The sequence below is a fragment of the Taurulus bubalis genome (genome assembly GCF_910589615.1).
Source record: "Taurulus bubalis genome assembly, chromosome: 11".
Taxonomy (NCBI): Eukaryota; Metazoa; Chordata; class Actinopteri; order Perciformes; family Cottidae; genus Taurulus; species Taurulus bubalis.
This window is the reverse complement of record NC_136599.1, coordinates 14,002,861-14,028,051: the sequence shown is the minus strand read 5'-3', so window position 1 is coordinate 14,028,051 and position 25,191 is coordinate 14,002,861. Positions and strand designations below refer to the sequence as shown.

General features: G+C 39.6%; 2 protein-coding genes across 2 annotated transcripts; one reads left to right on the top strand and one right to left on the bottom strand.

Annotated features, from left to right (window-relative positions):
- Nucleotides 1-2,915: 2,915 nt before the first annotated feature.
- On the top strand, nucleotides 2,916-8,810 carry copz1 (COPI coat complex subunit zeta 1). The gene is made up of 9 exons (XM_079225764.1): nucleotides 2,916-2,937; nucleotides 3,393-3,461; nucleotides 4,436-4,517; nucleotides 4,607-4,698; nucleotides 5,667-5,722; nucleotides 5,839-5,916; nucleotides 6,039-6,090; nucleotides 6,181-6,219; nucleotides 8,208-8,810. The coding sequence occupies exons 1-9, from the start codon at nucleotides 2,920-2,922 to the stop codon at nucleotides 8,253-8,255; spliced, it is 534 nt and encodes a 177-aa protein (XP_079081890.1). The 5' UTR covers nucleotides 2,916-2,919; the 3' UTR covers nucleotides 8,256-8,810.
- Nucleotides 8,811-18,435: 9,625 nt separating this feature from the next.
- Nucleotides 18,436-21,816, bottom strand: znf740b (zinc finger protein 740b). Its single transcript, XM_079226271.1, has 4 exons — nucleotides 21,701-21,816; nucleotides 21,463-21,592; nucleotides 20,877-20,995; nucleotides 18,436-20,702 (listed from the first exon to the last, which is right to left on the bottom strand). Exons 1-4 carry the CDS (start codon nucleotides 21,791-21,793, stop codon nucleotides 20,553-20,555), a joined length of 492 nt encoding a protein of 163 aa, XP_079082397.1. The 5' UTR covers nucleotides 21,794-21,816; the 3' UTR covers nucleotides 18,436-20,552.
- Nucleotides 21,817-25,191: the final 3,375 nt, after the last annotated feature.

Here is a 25,191-nt window from a genome sequence, read left to right as displayed (position 1 = left end):
TTTTATACTAGGATGTGTTCAAATGAATGTGAGAATAAGCATTACATATGTTTGTCTTCCCAACCTCCTCTATGTGTCCTGATGTTTCCGTAGCATTTTTTTCTGTTCATTAAAGACGAAGAAATGTAGCATCTTTGGTTTTGTTTTAACATTAGAAAGGCTATGACAGACTGGGAAACCACTTCTCAACTAAACACAATGAATGTGTGCCTTGGGTTGTGGTATCAAAAAGGGGATATTTTTGGAGTCAGCTTCTGGGAAAGAAAACAAAAATATAGGGCAGATGGAGTATTATTTCTTTACTTAATGATAAACTATCTGAAATGTAAAAAATAGTGACTTTTTTTTTTCTTCTTTTGTTAGTATTAAGCTTTAATAAAAACAACACTGAAACTTATACAAACACATGAAAATGGTAATACCGGTATGTGCAATTGTTTATTGTGACTGGAAAGGGTTGTTTTATTCGGTCCACCTCCGGTATAGATGCTAATATACAATTTCATCAGAATCAGAATCAGAAACCGTTTTTTTGCCAGGAATGTTTACACAAACAAGGAATGTTTACACACACAAACGAGGAGTTTTTCTAGGCGGAAGGTGCATACATTATACACGAGACAAACAACAATCAACTACAACAACAGTGCATGATGATAAATCAAGTATAAGATAAAGATAAAGTGCTCAGACAAACAGATAACGTTAAAGTGACATGTGTGTTTAAGTTAAAGTGTAGGTTAGGGGCATGAGTGTTTAAATATGAATACTTTCCTTATTCTAGTGTGGACAATATTAAGATGTTCCTTCTAGTTTTACATTTTTTTAAATCTTTTTAAAATGAGCAGAATGCAAAATGATTAATTGGACACATTCCTCAGAGCAACTGTAGATGTTGATGGGAATCAGAGATAATCTTTCCATTGTTGTTCCTTGAAACATCTGTCATGATAGTTATCACTATCTGAAACCAAATGAGGAACCTGAAGATGCCGCATCATTCTTCTGAATGTCACAATAAGACGTGTGCTTATCTCAAGATGTTTAGATTAAGATAATGTTTTGTAAGAACAGTACTGTCTTTCTCAATTATTTTAAGAGTATTTTTACCCGTTCTGTTTTGTATTAATCCATTTCCCTATTATATTTGCTGGTCTTGGGAAATAAAATTTGAATAAGAAAATGACCATGTTTATGTGCGTGTGTATGGATAGTGTATATACAGTGTGTATATATATATATATATATATATATATATATATATATATATATATATATATATATATATATATATACACTGTATATATGTGATGAGGCAATGTGTTTAATAAACGTCAAGTCTAGTGGGTATTACAGACACAGAGAGGGAAGGTAAGGAAAGGAGGATGTTGGGTAGCGGAAGCTCTGCTTAATGCTGATAAAAGTAGCACTTGGTTCTTCGGAAGGGAACTGCTAACTGCTGTGGTTGCTGGCATAAAGCTGAGAGAAGGGGAGCAGCACATTACTAAAGTTCTCTATCTATTGCTGTTATTCATTTCTACTTTTTAATCTTTGTGAAAACTAGACATAACCAGTAATACATCGTTAATATTTGCTGAACTTTCGGCTACATTAGTCACAGTTTCCTCACATCATGCTTTGAAGATGTATGCTTCATTATTCTTCAAAGTCCTTCAACTATGAAGTGTAGGTGCACACAACTTATTTAAAATAATCATTGGTGTAATTCAATGTTTAAGCCAGCAGCATTAGAAGTAGGCCAGTCATTTTGCATGTTAATTTATCATAAATGTTGATTCATCATTTAACTTTCATTCATCCCCATCACCAACTCTCCCAGCATAATCATAACAATGATGATTTTCAAACACATATAGTATGAATGTGTATGACTTTTTAAATGAGATGGCACAGCAATGAAATCTGATAATCTTTAAACCTGGAGCCTAAGCGTGAGCAAGTTCCTCTCCGGTCGGGTGAATTTTGAAATCTTAGTGGCTAAATTGTGTAAACATAGTGCAGTATTGCAACATTTCATGGTTGTCCGCAATGGTGGTGTTATGAATGCACGTCAACATAGTTTGTAGCTTTTCCCCATACACTGTTTGCAGTTAAATAATAGGTGCTTTCAAAGCTGTAGGCTTCCATATTCCCGTATTATTTCAAACTCAAGCCCAAAAATATCTTACAGTAAGGCCAAACAGTGATGTCATTCATGGAGTGAGATACAGGGAAATCCCCATCAGCCTGGGTTTCCAGATGTTTCCCAGAAGGGGCAACCATGATAATTGGTGTTGGTTAAATGTAGGAGGATCCTGAAAAAAGATGTTGATGAGTACAAGCAAGCCAACAAGGCATGTAAATCAGAGGATTTTGCTGTCCATAGGGCCCTATGAAAAAAAAAAAATCTTCAGTCAATAATGATAATGATTTGGTTAAACTGTGCCCATGGTAGAGATTTGAACACTGAAAAACACCTCTGTAGTTCATAAGAATATGAAGAAAATATTTAATATAGGCACCATTTCGAGGCATCTTCATTTGATAATTACAGAACAAATAATTTACTTTGATGATAGAAGGAACAGGTTTGCAGGGATAGCTAAAATATTAATTTACAGTAGGCAAGCAGAAGACAAAACACCACTTAGATACGATGTTTGACTTTACTCACATGACATTATCAAGTTGCAACGTTCCCCACTAAGGGACACATGTGTGACAAATTCTGGTGAGCTTGAATCTCATACATTTAGTGTATTTTCTTCCCTGGGCGGTGTGGTTGCTCTTTGCCCTGCCACGTAAAACGCGGGGCTCTGTATCAGCCAATGGGAAAGAGCCTTATTCACTGTCCGGATGACGTGGCCGCGTTGCGCGCGCAGCCGTAGTCTGTTAGCTGGTTTGCTAACAAGAAAGAAGATGGATTCTCCAATACTGGTAACGTTAGCGCATTCATTCATTTGGCAGAGTACATGTGTCTTTCAAGCTTTTAATTACAACTTCTTGACATGACTATGTGTGGTTGTTTCTCTAAATTTTGTGACATATGGTAATCTAGTTATGGAGTTAGCCCCACAGGGAGCTAACCTAACTGCCCGATGTGTTGGCTAACCAGCTAACTTGGCCTCAGAGACGTCAGTTTCGTGTGTACTGTGTGTTTGTTGGTGATGTGGAATTGTCATGTCTTCCGTATGACCTCACGAGTCATTGTTACTATTTGTATTGTATTGATGACTCTGGTCGGATTGTGTTTTCATTCATCTACCGCGGTCCTGTCAAAGTGTGACGTTATGTTAGCTACCTGTTAAGTTCTCGGTTGTTGACTTCCAGGTGTGTTTGATCAATCGATACTTCGCTAAATGCTTAACTGTTAAATGATTGTGTCTTAACAGGAACCATCCTTGTACACTGTCAAAGCTGTTCTGATCCTGGACAACGACGGAGACAGGCTGTATGCCAAGGTGAGATAGACAAGTGTACAAGGACGCTTCCGTCATGAGTTAAACTTTCCTGAAGCGTTTCCTCTTAGACCGTCTTGGGCCAACTGCTGTGCAGGAGCCGCCTGAACACATTTAATATTTTCATTATCAACAAATCCAACACTAAATTAAACACTAAAACCAGCACTGGTTTTCTGCATTGCCATACCACTACCTTTGGCACTAGCCTCATTCCCACTAAACCAAAGTATCTCTGGGTACATATGTAAATAAGGATTTATATATATATATATATATATATATATATATATATATATATATATATATACATGTAAGTTGTATTTCATTTTGTTATGTTATGCTCTTTTCATTATTTGTATATACAGTATGTTCTACGTTACGGTGTGTAGCGTTGAGGGGCCTATTTACTAGTGAACTTAGCTGGGGGTAAAATACATATAACATAATAATTGGATAATTGGGCGGTGTGTTTTGGTTAAAAAAAAAGCACGACCATTTAATTGAACTGTAACCATGTGGTGAATTTGAACAATTAATAGATTATGTTAAATGGTCAACTTTTTTTTTTTCTATCGGCATATGACATGGTACATACAGCCTCATAATGCATACACATCACAAGCACTGCAGTTTATTTTTACAAACTGTTAGAAAAGTTTAGCACTGTATTGAAGCTGCAAATACTGATAGATGCAGCAACAGTGCTGCATCTGCATATTTTTTATATCGATTTACTTGCTCAATAGGAACGAATGTGCAGTGGGCTGAGTGCCACAGACCGATGGTGGAAGTTGGAAAGTATTTAGAGATTGACTAATGCGCTGTTGTGTTTGGTATTTGTTGACAATAAGAAATATATTGAATATTGCCAGCCTTATTCTTTTAATCAAAATTCAAACCAATTAAAATGTGCCTTGGGTTATGGGTTTACTTGGCAACATATAATAACGTCTTCTCTTTAAATTCATCGACAGTATTATGATGACACATACCCAACAGTGAAAGAGCAGAAGGCGTTTGAGAAGAACATATTCAACAAAACACACAGGACGGACAGTAAGATATATTTACTACTTTAAAGATAGTCACTTTCCTGCCTCAGTACGTCTAATAACATGCATTGGTGGCTTTTTGTGTGTCCTTAGGTGAGATTGCATTACTTGAAGGCCTCACTGTTGTCTACAAGAGCAACATAGACCTCTTCTTTTATGTGATTGGAAGTTCCCATGAAAATGAGGTAAGCCTAATTTAAAGTAGGAGATGTCACCTAATTATTGAAAATTGAGCAAAGTGTTACAATTTCACCCTGTCTCTTGCAACTGGTCACTGGTTTTAATTGTATGAGATCAAATATTAATTTTTGACAATTGATAGTTTCCCCCAATTTAATATGATATTCCAAAACACTAACATAATTACATAATTGAGCAGTCTTTAATAATGAGTCTTAATTTTGCACGGCCCATTCTGTAGTTTACATTTTGAATACATTTAATTTATTTAAACCTTTCACCAACTGCAGTGTCAAAATGAACTGTGTGTCTTATGTGATGATGCATTTCTACCTTTTTAGAATTTAAGTACTGTTACATGTGAATAGATAAATGTTCATATCAAAAAGAAATAATCGACCCATCATACAGATTTTTATTTTCATGAAAATATTCTCAACAGCATAATGCCCTAGTTAAATTGATCAGAGATGTTTTGGCTTTGACTTAACTAGCAAATGTATTCTCCTTTGTGATATTCAAAAGTGTTTCCTCAAGGCCCAGAACTGTTAGATTATTTGGGAAACCAATATTTTGGTATACAGTACATGTTGCTATAGAAACTAAATGATGATGTGTGTCAATGTGAACTCATCTGTCTATATTTGGGTTTCTCAGAGGTATTTATTTTTCTAAGTTTTACAAATAATATAATTAACTTCATCCTTTTATGAAATAGGGTGTTATTTATACTCTTGATGTGTCTTTTATTTATAACTACAATAGTTAAGAGTCTGCACAGATGGATATCAAGTTTGGCTTCGGTAGAAAATGTAATAAATGATGTGCCTTAAGGTCCACAGAAATATTGTGAAAACCATAACAAGTGATTACACACATGTTATTTCCTGAAAGATTTCTTCCAGATGATAGAAAAACAATGTAGGCTCATTAGACATGAACAGAATCTAATATATTCTTTTATCCTCAACAGCTTATGCTTATGGCTGTTCTAAACTGCCTTTTCGATTCACTCAGTCAGATGTTGAGGTACGTTTTGACAGCTGTTATTTTTATGCAAAACTTCAACAAAACTTTTTTGGACAAATCTTTTTCTGATGTCTAGAAAGTTAAGCTTGACATGTATGTTTTTTGTTCCTCTGTAGAAAGAATGTCGAGAGAAGGGCTTTGTTGGAGAACATGGAGGGGCTCTTTCTGGCTGTGGATGAAATTGTAGATGGAGGGTATGTACAAATTGCAGCTTGAAACTTGTTTAAATCTTGTTAAAAAAAGAGCATGATTTTACAGCTTTTTTTTTACTCTGGAATTAATAATTGCTGGTCTGTCTCTCTGCTGCCGACTGCAGGGTGATCCTGGAGAGTGACCCACAACAAGTTGTGCACCGTGTGGCTCTCAGAGTAAGCTCCTCTTCTCTCCTTTCAGAAATATTCAACATAGTTTGATGTTGGTCATGTCAAATAATATACGAAACATAATTGTTCCTGTAGGGGGATGATGTGCCTTTGACCGAGCAGACAGTCACCCAGGTGAGAAAAAACATCCTTGTATCGCTCTGCTATAAAGTTTAAAAGCCCCATTAGTTTATTGACTGTTAAAGCTCATTAATTCAGAACCTATGACGACAAGGGCATTGTTATAGCATCATTCACCTCTACTCCTACTTTGTCAACCAAGTCTAAGTTGTCATATATTCAGGGGGGAATTTTTATGTCAAAGGCGAGGGCAAAGTTATTACAGGCACAAATCCTCAAAAGTGCGTCAGATACCCCTACCGGAGGTAGAACAAAACACAACCATATTCTTTTCTAATTTTGACATGACATGTCCTTTTCATAATGGATTGCCAAATTTAAAAAATCTTATATTAAGAAAAACAAAGCAAAAAGTGATCAAATTGGTCTATATATTGATTCACCCAACAAGCGGAAAAAGTGCAGAATAAAACCACTCCGGAGACCTACTTTATCTCGTTTTATTTCTCATTTATGGCTTGGATTTAGGTGCAATTTTAAATACAAAGCTGTTCTGGAGGCTTGTGGTGGACTGACTCCATTCTAAGACCCTTCATGTTGGTTTGACAACCCTTTTGAGGTCCAAGAAATGTTTTCTTACTTTCGATACACCTGGTCTCCCTGACTATTACCTCAACACTGTAATACACAGTCATGTAATATACACCACTGAATACAGGGCTATACTACAGTGATGTAACATGAATGTATAGTTATATGTAATAGAGAAAAAAAGTAAGTAATTCAAATCACACATGGCACAACAGTGGACAAGACTTTTGACATTTGTATTTCTAGGCCGTAGTGACCGGGAGAGAATACAATTATATATACTTTACAAAAGCCAACTAAAACGCATTTAATTAAATCTTTTAAAGTTGTCATCCATCTGTACCACGGCCTCTGGTACATTAACATTATTGCTGCTTTCTAATTCAGTCCCCTCTCCACTTTATACATGCCGTCCACTTGCCTCCTTGCTTATCACCTACTTGGGCAGCTGCTCCCACTGAGCTAGAGACATAATATATTACTTCCAAAAAATCGAAACTCTTTGAAAAAATGTATTGAGTGATGAAGCGGAGTAGTCTGACTGTGCTCTTCAGAGGGATATTGATTTTCCAACATGATTACACAATAATTATTTGTAACATAACGTTAGTCGACTTAATATAGATTGTGTCTGAAAACATCACTCGCATTATTTCTTCTTATGTCCTCCGTCTTCTGTAGTTTGGATATTGCTAACGTAGTGGTTCTGCTCAGCTGCTGGCTGGCTGTTTGAATGAGGACACGAGAGGAGGGGACGGGGAGCTCGAGTCTGCTTTTGCGTGGTGCATGCAGATTCTTCTGGTTTCTTTTTTTAACTAAATAATACAACATTAGTTTTTGGACTCTTAAAAAGTGGAAAGTCCCAATATTACCTTCTGAGAACGTGCGCGATAAGTGCCCCCCCTTCGGTAAATTACGATAATCTTCCATGAATAACGGTGTACAGGATTAAAAGTTATTCTTTGTAACGGTATTGGTAGTCAACAGTGTTTCCTATCCTTTAGTTCCTGCATGAGTCTCGTCTGTGTGTGAGCTCCTCTTGATTAATGTTGTCATTAAAGAGGCCTGAGACTGGCTACCACCATCCCTCATCTAGCCATGATTAATGGCTGTCCCCAATCCCCATACTTTATGGTTATGATTCTCCTCTCATTCCAAGAATTAAGATGATTAATTAGATTGTGCATTTACATTACCCATTTAACCTTTTTTGCTCTGTTTTTTTAACAATAATGCATGTTTTTTTTATTTTAACCATTGTTCCCCTTAACCTCCTCAATGAGATGCCACTTGTTTCTCATTTTGGTTTATTTGATAGTTTTTTTCCTAAAAGGTTTATCTCCGGCCATTCTTATTGAGTAGAAATTCTCCAAATTTCGCATTTCCCACCTTTTGTCATTTGTCTTATCATTTGAGCAATCTGCTTGCTCAAACTGAGTTTTCATCCACAGGTTCTTCAGTCTGCTAAAGAACAGATCAAGTGGTCGCTTCTACGATGAAGTAACGGCTGCTCCAGTCTACCACTGAGCCGCTGTTCAGCCCATTCTCTGTGGCCGGATCGTCATACTCCTTTTCCTCCACTCCTCATATTAACGCTGTGAGGAGTACAACTGGCTGATCCAGTCCCACTCCCAGGATTAATGTTCAACAAAGTTTCATTTTCCAATCTTTTTCTTGATTTTTTTTTTTTTGCACGGACTTGCATTGTATGACATAATCAACTTGAGGATAAGATATGGTGTACATTCCAGTTCTGCCTGCTTTGTTAGTTAGTTTTTTCATGAAGGCATCTAGGTGTTGATTAAACCTCATATCTTAACCTCATTATAGCCTGCTGTAACATTCCACATGTGCCCTTCACCAAGGATTTCCTCCCATTTGACAGCACTGGCATCTTACTGTACAAAGTATTGAAGCACTATCTCTGTCATTTAATTTACATGAACAGTGTGATCTAAATAAAGGTGTACAACTAGTCATACCAATAATCACAAAGGTATGTTGTGAATATATGTTGTCCAGGGATCTTCCATTCATCAGATACTTATAATAAATATTTGTTGAGACCAATATGTGAACAGCTGATATGTCAAACACTACCTGCTGTGTGACGAACATTGCACTCTTCACCATTAATTGTAGGAGCTCTAGACATGCTTTTGTTTTGTATTAATGACTTGTCATACTTTTTATATCTGTAAATGTCGCAGTTTTTTTAAGAGTAGTTTTCTCCAGAGCAGCCATGCGGCTCTTTGTTCTTCAACATCTCAGCTAAAGCCAAAGACACTTGTGCAAGTGCTCCATCTCCTGGTGTCTGCAGCAAACTGCGAGGCTGATGTACATAAATACTGAAGACAAGAAAGTAGAGGGGGGGGAAGAGAGACTCATTCATGCCGCTGTGATCGCCAGCTTACACTGTACTATGTTGCTGTGACATGCAGATAAGTTTTATGGAGTCATACGTGATTAATTTCTGCTTTGTTAGAGAGCCACTTTGAGCAGCATGAGTTGTGTGCTTCGATGCACCCCCACCTTCAAACACTCAACTCGTGCTCTCATTGTAATGCAAATGAAGGGTACACTACAGAGAGAAATGGATGTGAGAAAGGGCCCTTCATCATGTTGGTACCTGATGCATATTACAGGAGGATAAATGATCTATCTGCATTCTTCCAGCTAGGTAGCTACATATGTTCTCATGATGATCACTTGAAGGTATTTTTTTCCCGGAGAGATTTGTGTCAGGTGTGCAGCCAACAGATCCAACCATGCTTAATTTGAAGCACATTAAGTCAGAGACGATCACGATCTACTGCACTTGGCATGCTGTGACTTGTCTGTTGGCCTGAGTTAAAGACCATTAAGCTACTGTTTGTAGCCTTTTTTACAGACTTGCAACAAGTTTGCCTTTTTTCAGTTTCTTTTTCTTTATATATAAATGAGGGACTTGGCCTAGGCATCAAAGTGAGCCGCTGATAAAGTGAATGCTCTTGATGTAGAGGTGTCTTTGGCCTGGAGCAGTCTGTGGAAAAGATTACACACAGTGGGTTTTTTTAGAATGTGGACTGTAAATCAGCATTTCACCCTTGTGTTTGCCAGACGGGAAATTTCACACTTCTTCCACTGGAAAATAATCAGTTAAATCTCGCGATTGTTGTCCCCTCAGTGAAATTTGATGGGAGCTGCTTATCTTAATCACACAAATTGTAGGACAAAAAAATAGCCCAAAGGTAAACAATTCAGGTATTTTAAGGCACAGACCTACTGTAATTGAATCAGCATATTCTGTAGGGTTTATATGAAAATTACACTGTAGCTATTCTGGGCAAGATGACCTAATTCAGTTCTTCAGCTCATACTGTACATGAATGCTACCTGATGAACAGCTCTTTACGTGTTGTGTATCAATGCCAGTTAACTGCTGCATGGCGGACAGCAGCTGATACCAAAAAGGCAACAGAATGTCTGTGTTCGCGCCTGGATGCATGCATGTGGGTTGATGTCTCCACATAACAGAGAGGAGAGTAGTCAATGAAACTGTTATTGACTCTGACCTGTGGACCTATTGTCTTGGCTTTACTTCAGTTTGATTCAGCCCCTGAATCTGTTTCTCTTTATTGCTGCAGAGATAGCATGAATAGAGCCCGTGTTGATGCTACTTTCAAAGTGTTTTACTGGAGAGAGAGCAGCAAGAAAGGGAAAGGTAATCATTATAAATGGACTCCATTATTGCACCGGTTTACTGTTATCGCACTAGTTTGCTGGTATAATGAGGAGCTTCTGTCTCAGTGTGTGGTTACAGTGAGGGAGAGGGAAACATGAAGGTTAAAGAGGACGAGGTTAGCAGAAGTAGACAGCAATAAATGTGATTAGATGAGATCCCAGCGAGGGCACGTGGGAAAGGGAGAGGGTTAAAACAGATCCCACCCAAGGTGCCTGTCCAGACCCTCACTTTTCATCTAGAGAGCCCTGCAGCACCATCAGCGGCGCAGTGACTTGCTTTCATCCGCTAATTACAGTTGCACCATAATAAAAAAACAGCGATGTAATTTATATTAATTATACAGGCATGAGTATAACAGTTTGAAACGCCATGGCTTGACACGCTGTACATAACATGCAGTAAAATTGTCAGAGACGTGTGGGCTAGAGCCTTGTAATTGATCGATGCATACAGTGAAAGAGTCGCTCTCTTTCTCTTGTGTGTGTATGTGTGTGTGTGTGTGTGTGTGTGAGTGGATTGTGTGAATTAGAGTCAATAAATTATCATCATCAGTAAGCTTACAGAGTCTTTATGTCATAGTCAATGGGCCTGAGCACCCATCCAATGGCTTGCCCTGCTCAAGAGAAACAACACTGGGGAAACCAATGACAGCATGTTGGATGCAGCACAGTAAACATATTAAAGGAAGTGTCATTATATTGTCCGAGCAGGACAAAGGCCAAGACCCACATGATGTTTAATGATCCAGTGTGTTAAAATTAACAAGGCCATTTTACTTCTACTGCTTTCACATTTCCATCTCATAGATAATGCTTAGATTCAACATAATGATATTAACATCGTGTCTGCAAAAACAAGCTGAGATCAGCCTGCCCTTTGTTTATTGTTGAGCAGCCTTTTCTCATTTTTCAAAATAAAGTCAACCACCATCATGTCACTTAAACATACACATACACTAACATTAACGTTATCTGTTTGTCTGAGCACTTTATCTTATACTTAATTTCATACCCATCGCACTGTTATTGTTGTTGATTGTTTGTCTTGTCTAACGTCTCATGTCTAATGTATGACCCTTCAGCCTAGAAAAATTCCTCGGTTGTGTAAACATTCCTGGCAAATAATTCTGATCATATCCACAGGATCATTATATACTTTTGAAATATTCATAATGGTTGAAGGCTGCTCAAAGCGCATATAGTTGTGTGTGTGCATGCAGAGAGGAGGTGTCGGCCCAGTCCTGCTCCCTTTGCCTCAGCAGCATCTCAGCAGTCTGACGTGGTTTATGGCTCCAGTTGCCCTCTCTGGGTCTGTTTATGGATTCTCATAGAACAGAGAATCATGGCCACTCCAGGAAAAGCCAGCCAAAAACAACACCTCCACCATTGCACTCTTGCCTGCCTTTGCAATAACTCAACACACTGTTTATGTTTCTGAAGAAAAAAAGTATTCATAGTAATGACATAAGATGACTGTAAATTCTGATGCTAATGTTTAGGTTTTTTGTGGTTGATGTAAGATAAAAATGTCACCACAAATGTGGCTGGTTTATTGGATGTCGTTACAGATTGGTGAAAAAAAATGCGGGCTTTGTTAAGGGAATGTTTTTTTCTCTGGTTTGGAGAAGCATTGCCTTTGCACAACCAGTTATTTTATGATACCTGTAAGATTTATTACATGAAAATGTTCAACTTTGATAGGATAATGAAAGCGCACCACCAAGGGCATTGCTAATCTAGGAAATATTCTACCTGATGTGTTTTCCCTCTGCTGTTTTCCCCACAGTTCTCTCGTGCCAGTGCAGTGCATTACTCTTTTCCTGAATGCATGCTTTAGAAGAGGGATGCTGGATGTAGATGTGAAAATACTCTGTGGTCAAAGGTGGTCGGGGTTAGATGCAGCCTGACCATGTTGTGTTTCTTTGTGGTTAGATAGCAAAAGTGTAGTTACTCAGGGTTGCTTTGCCATAGGAGCAACTATATCATCCTTTGAAGCAGCACAACTGGGGCACATCTGGTTTCTGCATGTGCTCTTCTGGTCCCTCCCTGTAATCCAGAGGGCAGCGTGTTGCTGGGCGTCTCTGCTATTGGTGCTGCTGTGTCAAAACAGTCAGAGGTTACTAGATTACTGATGTTATCAAACAGTCAACACTAGGTTTTGGTCTCAAAATGATGCAAAGGAGAGCCATCCATCATTTTCACTGTATGCAGTCAACATGAGACGCAGCCCTGCTGGCCATAAAGCTTTATGGGTGTTTCTGCTGGTTATTCAACTCCCACTGCATCCATTAGGACAACATGTTGTCTGTTTTTCCCTTTTTTATGGCCACGTTTGGTCTTGTTTTGCTGGGAAAAAATCCTCTGTAAACGCCTCACTGCTTTACTACAGCTTGTGTGTATGTAGTTTTGTAGCAGAACCAAAGAATGTAAAGAAAAGCATTTTCTGTTGCATAGCTCTGAACCCTCCATTTGTTCCCTCCTTCCCCTGTCATCTACTCTTTCTCACTTTCTCCCCTCCCTTCCCGTGGATTCCCCAACCACACCACAACACCGTTAACAGACGCGGCCTTGACAGATTTACTGCCATCGTCTTTCCATTGGCCGCTAGCATGACAGCAAAGATTTAATGCTGCCTTCTCATTGGCCAAGACCTGACAGGTTAATTTATAGGTGCACTGTGATTTGATGCCTTCTGCCTTTGAAGTGAGTTACAGCTCTGTCGCTTATAGGACACAGAAACAGTGTCAGGTTGCAATCGTAAAATCGTATCCCTGAAGGGAGGTGCGCTGGAGTATAATAGTCCTAACGTCATGAGAGGAGAAGAAACCTTCCTGGGAGCAAAGACGAAGACGAGAGAAATGTGTGATAGTATACAATGTAGGTGTCTATCCCCAAAATACTTTCAATAGTTCACAAAATATTCTGCTAATGCCAAAGAGATAAATTCAGTTGAGAGAGGAATGGCAAATGTGTGTGATTGTGCAAGTCTGCAGGCATCCAGTCACATCTTGCTTCTCTTATGAGGTTTTCCTACCTGCATGGGAATGTGCATTTGTCTTACTCTCTTCTCTCATTCCACATCTCTAATGTTCAGCAGGTTTTTGCTTGACTTTGAGGTCAGAAGATCCCGAGTGACTGAGTAAATCACACGTATACATCATAGCTGATCAACAGCAGCGCACTGCCAAAGTCACTTTGGCGTCTTGGCTACTGTATCTGCTCACTGCAGCTCCAGCGTTCGTGCAACGCCATCATCTATCTGCAGCCTATCTCTTCATCAGCCCGGCAGTTTATCCTGACAAGATCAAGAAGAGCAAGCGTGAGGCCCTGTTAACAGCCTTAAACCATGGAAATCTCTAAGGGCAAAAAGCACGGCAGCCACTGCCCTGTCTATCAACCCCGAGTGGATTCATGCTCCCTTTTCGTTGGATATGAAATCCCTCTCTTTACTCTTTCACTTCACACTTAGGGTTGTCTACTCAAGTAGAAAACTGTCGGACAATAAAGAGAGAGAGAGAGGAAAGCCCTGGACTTTCCTTGTCAAGTGAGATTGCATAATTTCATCAGAGACCTTCTCATGAACTTGATCACTTGGGGTTACACACATGCCCTCTGACAATGTGTCATGTAAGAGAAAGAAAACAGGTTTTACATCTTTAAGAGACATGATCCCCCTGAACTCAGAGGAATGACGGATAGTTCGGCGGTGTCTTTGAAGAGGTTGAGAGAAGTGTACCTGTATAGAGTTAACCATTTCACTGCGGTCTTTTCTGTAAAATCATGCTTTATGTGTGCTCTGCTCTTTGTAGTATAACCTTTAAAATGACTGTGACTCGTTTTGGATTGGTCAAATTTACATTGTGTGTATGGGTTCGATCAAATTTACGGCTTTAAAGTGGTGAATAATTTGCATTCCGATAAAAGCAAACTAGAGAAGAAATGGGTGGTTTTGATTAACATCGCTCCTGATATTTGTTCAGTGTGTTTCTGGTCTTTGGAAAGGTTGCGGCTTCCCAGATAAAAATGTCTTTCTCCCAGAGCAGGGAGCATTCAGCACCTCCAAAGTTCAAATACGGACTCTTGTTGTGGCCGGTTGGTTGTTCCCTGGAGAAGCAGCTCAGCCCGAACGTGTCCCAACAAGCTGTAGATTAATAGGGAGGTGTAAGGTCATGGTATGTTAATGTATCTGGCGAGGCTTAACACACCTCTGTTGGAAAGAGGTTTTTACACCGTCAGCAGGGTGCCGGGAAGTCCATCCTGTTGAGGGGAATGTGGATTACTATGTGTCGCAAAATAAATCTCAGCAACAAGGTCCTGCACAACTAAACTTGATCTTTGTAAATGTATCTGCATGCTGCCGACCCAAAGTATCGGTGTAGAGCGGGAGGCCCTCACACTCAGCAGCCTCCGGGCTCCTCTCTTTGCCACTGCTGTTTATTCTAACAGTTTTAATTGGTGCAGTTTAATGCGTTTAAGTGATTGTTTGAATTGAGGACTGGCAGGCCAGTGCGTTATTATACATTAGACATCATACATCAGTGTACACCTTGAAACTGAAGCAACTAAATGGAATACATGTATTATTTACATACATGTTCAAAAGATTCCAGCCTTGTTGTATCTCTGCTTCCCCGTTCTCCCAAACCAGTCTTTCTCCACGCTCAATCTCTACGGCTTCCTTCCATACTTGCGATTGAGCCAAATTGCAAAAAGTTAAGTTTTCAGATTCAGGATGGAATTTCTGACTTGACTAAAGATTAGTTTGAATGTGTAGATATTCAGGATTTTAATGTATCAAAACACACAGGAAGGCCAAACTTGACTTTTCCCTTGTTACCAATCTCATGGATGATGCTTTCACTTCTCTTCTCCTCTGTGATATAGTTTGTAGTATTGGGAATGACATGCAGAGGCTAATTCATCTTGCGAAATTACACTAATTAGAAAAGAAGTCGCAGACATCGGACTATGGGACAGTTTGAAGCATGATGTGACTGAACATTCCCCGTCAGAGATGTTTTGTGATGCAGGAGGCTGGCTGACATCCCGTCAGTCATGTCCAGATATCTATTAGACTTTGGCAACACTAACAGAAACACTGGACACTGACTACACCAACTTTGTGCACGTTGGAGGCCATTTTTTCTCTCTCAGATTAGTGTGAAATGGTTTTCATTTGCTAAAACGCCCCTCAATTGACCCGGCTATTCTTTAATTTTATACCGCTAAAGATCTCATACGGGTGCAGGATGCCTTTTGGTTATAAGGCAGACCAAGATTCAGCTACATACATAATTGATTTCTGAATAATAGCCCCCAGTATAAGAGAATATTACAATATTTGGTAATCATTAATAAGTAATGCCTTCTCACTTTCACTGCTCATTGTTAGACGAGAACTTTAGATTTATGGCAAATTCTTTAATATAATATCAAATAGTTATTGAGCAAGTGCGATAAGTCAAATTGATGTTTTTACATTAATGCGGACACAGTCGGGTTAACATTCAAATATATGTGAAAAAAACAGTGAGCGCCCCAACAGGGTTATGTGATTAATTTAATTACAGATTCCTTGCATATCTGTTTTTCCTTTAAAGAAAAACTGCCATTGTCTTCTCATTTATTGTCATGTCTTGATTGCCACTTGCAGGTGTATGTTTGAGGACGTATTTACTGAGGTGTCCGGGAAAATGGGAGTAACGGACAGAGGGATTTTAATTTTAATGATGAGCAGCACCACCAGGCTGACGGCCATGGAACACCTCAGTCAGCTTAAATATCAACGCTAATTAACACAGAGAGGTGGGCTGTCACAGGCATGATGGATGTCGGGGGGGCAGAGCAGATCACTGCTTTCAACCAACCAGCGATTCCTTTATTAATCAAAGCCTGAGATGAAAAGGCTCTCCCACACCTCGGGAAGAGGGAGATAGCAGGAGCTATTGTTGGGAGGGTTTCAATCATTTGTCGTGAGCTTGAGATGTATTTGATCAGGGGGCATCCAAACATTTGTAGGAGACGGGACCTTTCTGCTTCTGCACTTGTTTTTGTAAACGCCTGCACCACCCACATGTTTACACAACACACTACGCACAGCCATCGGAGATTTATCCGTTTTGGGGGGTAATTTCTTTTTGGAGGACCTATTTTCTTTTTTTATCCCTCTGACAGGAAAGGTGAGCTTGTGGAGAGTTGGCTATCATTCTTAAACAGAGCTCTCCTCCCTGATGGAGTGAGCCAGACTGAGCACAAGGCAGCACTCCTACACTTTAACTCTGGACCGACTCCATGATCAGTCTGTCTCGCCGAGATGATTTCGAACCGAGATGATTTCAGCACTTTGTGTATGAAGATGGAGTGTTATCTCCCCCTTTCTGGTCGCCTCCCCATCTACCTCACTTAAAGAGGTCCATTGTTAAGTGCCAGGGGCCTGTGGGTGCTGTAAATCAGGCTGCAGAGGGAGGGGATGTCTCCCATGGGGGAAGGCGCACACTCCCAGCAGCCTTGAGGCTGATCTCATCCTGCCTATCCTAATGCTTTAATTAAGGCGCTGGTCAATAGCAAGGAGGAAGGTGCTAAAGGGTAAGATCCGCCTAACGTACGACGGATGGCAATACCTACGCAGACAGAATGACGGGGCGATGAACTCGAAGAGATTCTTCCCATTTTACTAAAGGATGTGCTGTCGCTACACAGACAGTAAAAACTGTTTAATTACCCAGTTCGACAATAATTCTTCATTCCAGCAACACCTATAGCAAATCTAAATTATTTAAAGGACTGACTGTGGCGTATATTTTTGGCAAGATTTGTAATCAAATGAGATGTTTTAAACTTAGCCTTAAATTGCTAGTTCCAAAGAGTGGAATGCAACTTCAGATCTAGGTCATATATTCCCAACCAATGCCAGGCCATGATATCAGTGATTGGCCCATGAAAGAGGTGTATTGATCATCTCTGCTTTCACAAAGAAAGCCCCTGAAAGCTACAGAGCACTTGGCTTTGCACAGGGCAAGCGTCTTGTTACTGTCTCAAGGAAGGTTGTGAGCAGACAGTAATTTGGGATACACCTCCCTCTTGTGGTGCAGACAAGGCTTTGTATATAATATGATTATAGGAATATTAAAGGCATTACAGAGGGAATTCCTCATTCCATGAATTGTTTTAATTGTTTTCATTATCTTGTCACCCAAAAAGCAAGTCTTAGCTACTCAAATGTGAGGATTTGCTTTATATTGTAAATTGAAAAGGGTTTTGTTTTGAATGATCAGAAAAAAGGGACTCAATTAGATTTGTCCTTATTTTAGACAATCATTTTTTTTTAGAAGTAGATGGGAGTAGTCACACAAAGCAGGTTACATTTGAAGCCTGATCTAAAATAAAACACAGTAAATTAATAGTAAAAAAAATTAAATGGCTTGTATCAAAGTTGTGTATACAATTGTAGATTGACGATCTTTTGACCCAAACCTTGTATTAATGCCAGATTTGTGTGGAGAAAGAAGTTCCCCTTTTGGCATTGATCTCACCGCTTGTTTCCACACAACTTCCACCCAATTCTGTGTGTAGCAACAATGTTCTCCCATTTAATTAATTCTTATAACAACAAGCAAGAGAAGCAATCAAAAGTGAGGACTGTCAGCTTTCATCTCATTCACTACTATAGGAAAACATTTTAAATCACGATTATATAGAATATTGCCTGTAGTCATGGCTGCCATCTGCTGACAAGATTGGCGCATTACATATTTCTGAAATGTTTTACTGTCTTTCTAGTTCAGAAGATTCAGTAAATAGTGTTATTTGAAAAGTAATTGCATTTCTCATTTTATGTTGACCCAAGTGGAAGGCAGTTGAAATGGCTCATAATGATTTAAACAAGCATTTAAAAAGTGTAACAGCTTTATTGAGACTTGGGGCCCTAAAACTTCGTTCACTACAGAATGATTGACTGATTCAAAATAGATTTCACTTCACCCCTGAAATGACAAAAAGGCGGGGCTCACATAAAAAAAAAATCTCCTTACCAAAACAAAATGTATAGAAGATCTTTCCAACAAATACATGCAAAAGTAAAAATATGCTGACTAATCATGGCTGCTATACTAACAAAAGCAAGAGTGGCAGCTTTTATTTTACTCCTAATAGCAAGTTGAAAGATGACAACCCATTTTCAGTTGTCATAAGAAATCAGACTAAGGATTATAACTTTGTAAATACTTTGATTTTCTTTTGAAGTGTAGGTCCCATACATACTATGTTCTACCCCTAATACAATTTAAATATATATTAACTTCATAAAAAGTAGACAACTCAGTGGTAGGCCCCAAACTCCCTTCACATAATCTAAAGGTCTGACAGAAGTACCAGTCTACAATACAATCCTCTACAATTGAGCTAACATCGTCAGTCCAGTGTTTACAGTCTGATTTCATCATACCGAGGCCTAAAAATAATACAACGTAGGTTATCGCTTTACAAAACGCCACGTGGACCTCATATTCCCCTGTCCACAGCTCATCATCTTCATTGAAGACGCTCATGGGTAAACTGGAGATGAAATGGCATGGTACTGTGTTCAGATCACATTCAGCTGGGTCAAGACAGAGGAGAGCTCTCAAAAATATGTGGATGAACCAAATAATACATTGCAACTGTTTGACTTGATCTGGGCACTGGCTTTAACCAATTAGCACCATATTTCCCCAGTACCTCCACTGAAATTAATTGTAGGCCTTGGACTAGCTTTAATTCAATTGTGTGCTAATGTACTCTCAAGGACTTTCAGGTAAATTCCAGGATTTCTGATAACACACTGAGCCGCCTCACTTACCAAAATACATTTGAAAGGACGGACTTATCAAATTCAAATTCAGAAAAATCTATAAACACTGAGCAGGAAAAAAATAAGACTGACAGTGGTTTCTGGGAACAGAGACAGAAAACATTTATATTGAGGGGGTTATTACAGAGGCAACTTCATTTCTAATTTCTTCGACAGAAAGGTTGTTCCTACATCCAGTCATTAAAGGATAAAGAAGCTCAGTAACTTTTTTCAAGATCATCAATAACAGCCTTCTGCTGTATTTCAACAATGTAAAATATAAACAGTCAGGATGAACCCCTTTAAAACAAGGTTGAACAGTGAGAATGTACACTACACAACCTAACTAATGCCAACAGTAGTTGAACATTTTACATTTCAGGAGCATCTTGTTAACTTTTAGTGTGTTTCAACCTGTTTGTACACATCACCAACCATCTGTAATCCAGTTTTACAGCTATAGGCGAATAGCATGATAGAAATGATTTCAAATCCATTTAAAATAAAAAAATAAAAATGGGTGATCTTCTACATGAAGTGAAAATGGAATACAAGTTGCATTTCACTCTGTAATAAGCCCAATTCATGTTTCGATCGCTGTTATAAAAATGACATTATATTTCATGTTCGATGCGTTACGCACACCTTCAGTATTGAATAGGATCACAAGTCTGCCGTGACCTTTCACTCATGAGCAGTAGCTGGTACAGAATTAGTAGCATAAGAAACACAAAATGAGAAGAACTTGAACACTGAAAAGCTACACAGTTCTGTATGTGTGTCCTTTAGGGAACTGTCCGTATGGAGGAGAGGCCAGCACTGGGGTTGTTTTGCCGGTCAACAGGATACCTAAGAGATGCTGCGTGATACATTGACAGTCAATGCAGTCAAAAATACTTGCAATCCCTCGGTAGCAATACCAAGAAAAAATACAAGCAACCTTTCAGATAAAAGGAGACGTGTGCATTTTTAATTCAGTTATTGCCATAGTACCAAGACCTGTTGTCCATGATCATGAATTAGTCCTTCCCCTTTTGTCTGGGTCATAAATGGAATAGTAGATTAAAAAAATATATAAAAATCCATTATCGAGCTCTGTGAATGAGCTGGCGAGAGCAAAGTAAAGTTTGGTTGTGATTAAGCAACGCTGTTTTCAGCTTACAGTACTGTTGAGCTCTAACGCGTGACATTACTGAGCTGCAGGCTGCCGTTTGCTGTCTGTGGGATCTCCGTGGGGAGCGCAGGGTCAGACAGTCAGACGGTTGTTGGAAGGCTGTAGGGGGCTCCAGGAAGCTGGATGGGCGGATGCATCCTGTGAGAACTGGCTTTCCTCCTTGCTCATCCCCACTGTACATAGGCGTCTGTGTCTCAGCAGCCTGTCTGTCCGGGAGAAGTTCTGGAGGCAAAGAAAGACGTGCGTTTCAGTTTAAGTTAGCAGAACAATGCTACTGACAACGCTGACAGGTGGATTTGTTTCCCGCTGTAAGATCCGGACTAATGTGCAAAAACCTAAAAGTACAAAATGTAAACGTAAAGCATATTAGCTTCACTGAAACAACGGCTAACTGACCTGATGGCAGCGATCACACTGGTACGGCTTCTCTCCGCTGTGCACCCTCTTGTGTCTGTCCAGGTGGTAACGCTGAATAAACCGCATGTCGCACGCGTCACAAGCATATGGCTTCTCTCCTGTGAACAACACAAACCGACCATTTAGCAGCATATATCAAGTCTCAGGGTATATTTCACTGGAGGCAAGTATTTTATTATTATTCATTTGTCTTTTTGAATCTTTTTTTGCGAGTCCTAATCAAAAGAGCTGTTAGTCTGTGGACGAACTAAGAACCAACTTTCACAAAAAGAAAAAGAGTAAAGACGGGTAGAAATACGAATAAGGCATTATAACAAAATAAAAACATGCATACTATCTACATTAAAACAATTATATACATCCAATTTTGTTCTTGAAATCCTTCAAGATGGTTTGAATCTGTGTTTTTGTGTGTGCAGATGGAGTTTATGAAGAGTGATTCACTGCCTGAATAGTGGACTCATTACTCATAACACTATACCCCGTTTCCCATATCGAACCACAACATGCAAAGGAGTGAGAAAGACGAAAGACAACATCGACGACGTGAGCTGGGAGTTCTCACCTGTATGTGTAAGAATGTGTCGCTTGAGGTGGTAACTACTCCGGAAAGCTCCATAGCAGTGGTCACAGATGAAGTTTTTCTGGACTTTCAAGGAACTGTCATCGCTCATATCGATTTGTGGAATTAAATGCTGACGAAAAAAAACTAAATTAGTTGAAAGAGAACTGATGATCAAGGGTAGATCTCTGCACTTAAATGGCATGTATTCTTAAAAGTGTAGCTTTGTAACCATCCTTACCTCCACTTTTACTTTGCTGGACGACCCTGCTTTTTTGTGCTTCTTCTTGGGTTGCATATTCTGGTTTGCTTGCAGGTCCTTTCCATCCATCATTCTTGATGAATGATAATCCCCGTCTTTTCGTATCAGCTTTTGAAGAAAGACATGGTAGTAAGTAATGTAAACGGCACGCTAGCTTGTAATTTAGCAGCAACCACACAGTTACAGATACAGGATACTACTTCAACCCCTTTTATGTACAGCGTATAAACATTGACTAAATGGTTCATAACGCACTATTGTGTCGTTGTAACTTATTTGCCAACTATAACTCCTCCTGTGGGCAGGCTGATGTATAAACAGAAAATGAATGACAATTTAGCAAAAAAAATAGTTTAAAGTTTATTTTCACTGCCATAACTCAATATTAACAACTTAAATGTTCTTTATAAACATAGTTGAAAATAACAGCTTTAACAGGCTTTCTGGGTGACCCTGCCCAGTCTTTTCTCTCATACCAAGGGTGGACAGCTCCCGGCTGAAGGATGGCCCATGTTACTGTGGTGGGGTTGTCCATGGTGAACCTGGTGTCCATGGTGGTTGTGGCTGTGCTGCGAGTGAGTTTGATGGCTCTCAGGACTGGACCTGTGCCCTTGACCCAACGATGACATCATCCTCTTTTGGCCTGGGATGTTGTTGGCTTGCATCAGGGCCATGCTGGACAGCACCGCCTCGCAGCCCAGCAACCCAGCCTGGCAACACAAACACCATGTCAGAGCAGAAAGAAGCGGGCGCAGGACTCCTCACAGAGACAAGGAGTCAGGGGAATGAGAAGGAGTTGAGTCAAGGGAATGAGAGGGAGTCGAGTAACGGGATTAACAGAGAAATGCACTGGCATTAGGATTGGGAATACAAACTAAAAACATGATGGTGAAGAGACTTCCACTGACCCATTTCATATGGTCTCGAACAGAGTTGTTAGAATGGTGATTCATCGCCGTGGTTTGAATGCGTGTGTGTTTGTGGGAACAGAGGGGGCTTCACTTAGGATGAGGGGTAACAGAAGAGACCACACACACCCAAATCATCTGGGGCCAAAGCCTGAAAGTAGAGGCATGACAACATAAGGCTAAAGGCTAACAGTTTTACATGCTGCAATGAGGAGCTGGAAATCTTGACTGATTTAATAAATTTCACGAATCTCCAAATCTGGATTTATGACCAGAAATTTAGATCCAGCATTCATATGTGCAGTTTTCAGGCTAAAAAGCCCCAATGTTTGGTGCATGCCATGTTTCCATGGTTGACAGAAAGCAAGAGAAACAGATTAAGGAAAATAATGACAGCCAATGGGAAAAAGAAAAACGGTCAAAAAGAATGCAAAATACATGGTGCATTTATAATACTGAAATGCATAAAAGACAAGTATCTAAAAAAAAAAGTTGTTGTTTGAGAGCAGCAGGTGCGCTGTCAACACAACGTTATCTACCTTTTATTACATGATTATGGCCATCTTAAAAGATAATATAGGCAATGATGGGATGTTTTAGAAAATTATTTAAAACTCAAATTTCTCATAATACAGGGAACTGGATTTTGGGCAACCAAGTCTGGCACTGAGGTTACAGGTGCAAAGAAAGAAAATATGTAATTGCAATTATTTTAAAACAGTGAAATGATTGTGGTGTGATTTAAGGATCTGTATCAGACAAAGATGTTTTCTTAAATCTGTAGAATAAGAGGTGTAGGTGGGAAAATCTCAGCAGCGCAACAATATTTTGGTACTCATTTCAGCTCAAACAAATCCTCCCGCAATTAGAAAATAGCAGACTGCCATATAATGGTTCGGATCACATTTAAATTAATTGTGCAGCCCGTGACTCAATGACCTGTGGTGCAATTATAAAGGACTGCATGATAATGGTCGAACACCAGAAGTGTGTTTTCTTGGAATTCATAGGTATAGTGTAAATAACTAAGAAGAAGAAGACATTGTATATATTTATAACACACATTTGTACGGGAATTTTCTCATCTTCCATGTTTGCTCTATTCTGAAGAACAAAAGTTCCAATACCTCCAGTCGGTGGGCGGTTATGTTGTACTGTACTTATTTAAAAAAGAAACCGTAGAAAGTGTCTGACTTCTTGAGCAGTTAGTACTTACTGAACTAGAGACTGAGACACACGTGTTACTTATTGAAGTGTATGTGGGTTAGCAATTGTAATGCTTAGTGTGAATAGTTCAACAAATTGTTTTAAATGTAGAACAAACAGGAACGTTTCTACACATTTAGAATGAATCTGGAAAACATGACTCTTGGTTTGAGTTGAGCATAGAACTATGGTCGGAAAAACGCCTAAAAACGCTCAACATATCAAACACATGCACACGACTAAAAGGGCAAGAAGCAGTGTGGCCTTTAAGTTAAACAGAATGGCCATAAACTCAGTGGGGAATCGTTAAATCCTTGGCACTGGAAAGCTGAATATTTTATATAAACATGAATTCCCAGGCAGTCAGGCAAATTAACATAAAACCACAATGACATACCTACTAATTGACGAATATGCCACATGGAGCGTTATGAATATTGCAATTGTATCTGTAAAATGCACATCAAATAGTCTGTGCATGAAAATGATATAGCAGATGGACATATGCAGACCATGCATACACGCTTTGATAGTAAACAAACACTACTAGCCTAGTCCTCACTTCCGTGGAAGACGTTTTCTTTCATTAAATCCATCTATTTATAAGTTGCAAACCATTGGGAATCATTCTCATTGGTAAGCGTGTGGTTTATGATCTTGCAAAAAAACAAACATGATGGCCGTTTTATAAAATGGTGCATTTGTGCACAAGTGAGCTAGCTAGCGACTAAAAAGCCCCGCTGTTTTTACGGGTTTCTGTTGAAAACGAGGTCTTCTCCGAACAAACGAGCTCCGCTGATCGAGCGGGACTGTACGTGGAGCATGCTGCGGAGCCAGCGCTCAGACAATAGGTGAGGAAATGTGGAGCGTGCTTGGGAGACTCTGCTGGAGGAAACAGAAAAGGCTAACCTGCTAGCTAGCCAGGAGTTGGGTTTTGGGACAACTCTTGTATGACTGAACCCCCACCCGCGCCCCAGACAACACAACAACAGCCAGCCAGGGCGTGCGGTGCAGGCTCAGCGCCGACCGCTAAATAACGCCTCCCTCGCCGGCTACATCCGTTAGAAACAGACACGTAGCGGATTATAAAATGGTGGAAGGAGCCGCGAATGAAAGTCGTCTGAAAAGCGACCACTTACCTTTTGATTTTTAGAGTTTTGTAGGATATTATTTTTTGTCGCACTTCCAATTTTTTCTCAGTTTACAAACACTGACAGGAAACACCACCGGAAGTGCTCCCCGGAGCGAGTGGCGATTGGCCAGACGCCCTCTCACGTGACCGAAGATCAACGACCCAAATTTGCGGCCATAGCTGTGAGGGAGTATAAACCCATGGGTGATATTAATAATCGATAT

Coding starts and splice junctions, on each gene's coding strand:
- znf740b (XM_079226271.1), bottom strand. CDS start 21,793: ATGATGGATGGAAAGGACCTGCAAGCAAACCAGAATATGCAACCCAAG. Junction 20,996..21,462: donor ACACATTCTTACACATACAG/GTGAGAACTCCC, acceptor TGTTGTTCACAG/GAGAGAAGCCATATGCTTGT. Junction 20,703..20,876: donor AGTGTGATCGCTGCCATCAG/GTCAGTTAGCCG, acceptor CTTTGCCTCCAG/AACTTCTCCCGGACAGACAG.
- copz1 (XM_079225764.1), top strand. Junction 5,723..5,838: donor TCACTCAGTCAGATGTTGAG/GTACGTTTTGAC, acceptor GTTCCTCTGTAG/AAAGAATGTCGAGAGAAGGG. Junction 6,220..8,207: donor CCGAGCAGACAGTCACCCAG/GTGAGAAAAAAC, acceptor TTTCATCCACAG/GTTCTTCAGTCTGCTAAAGA.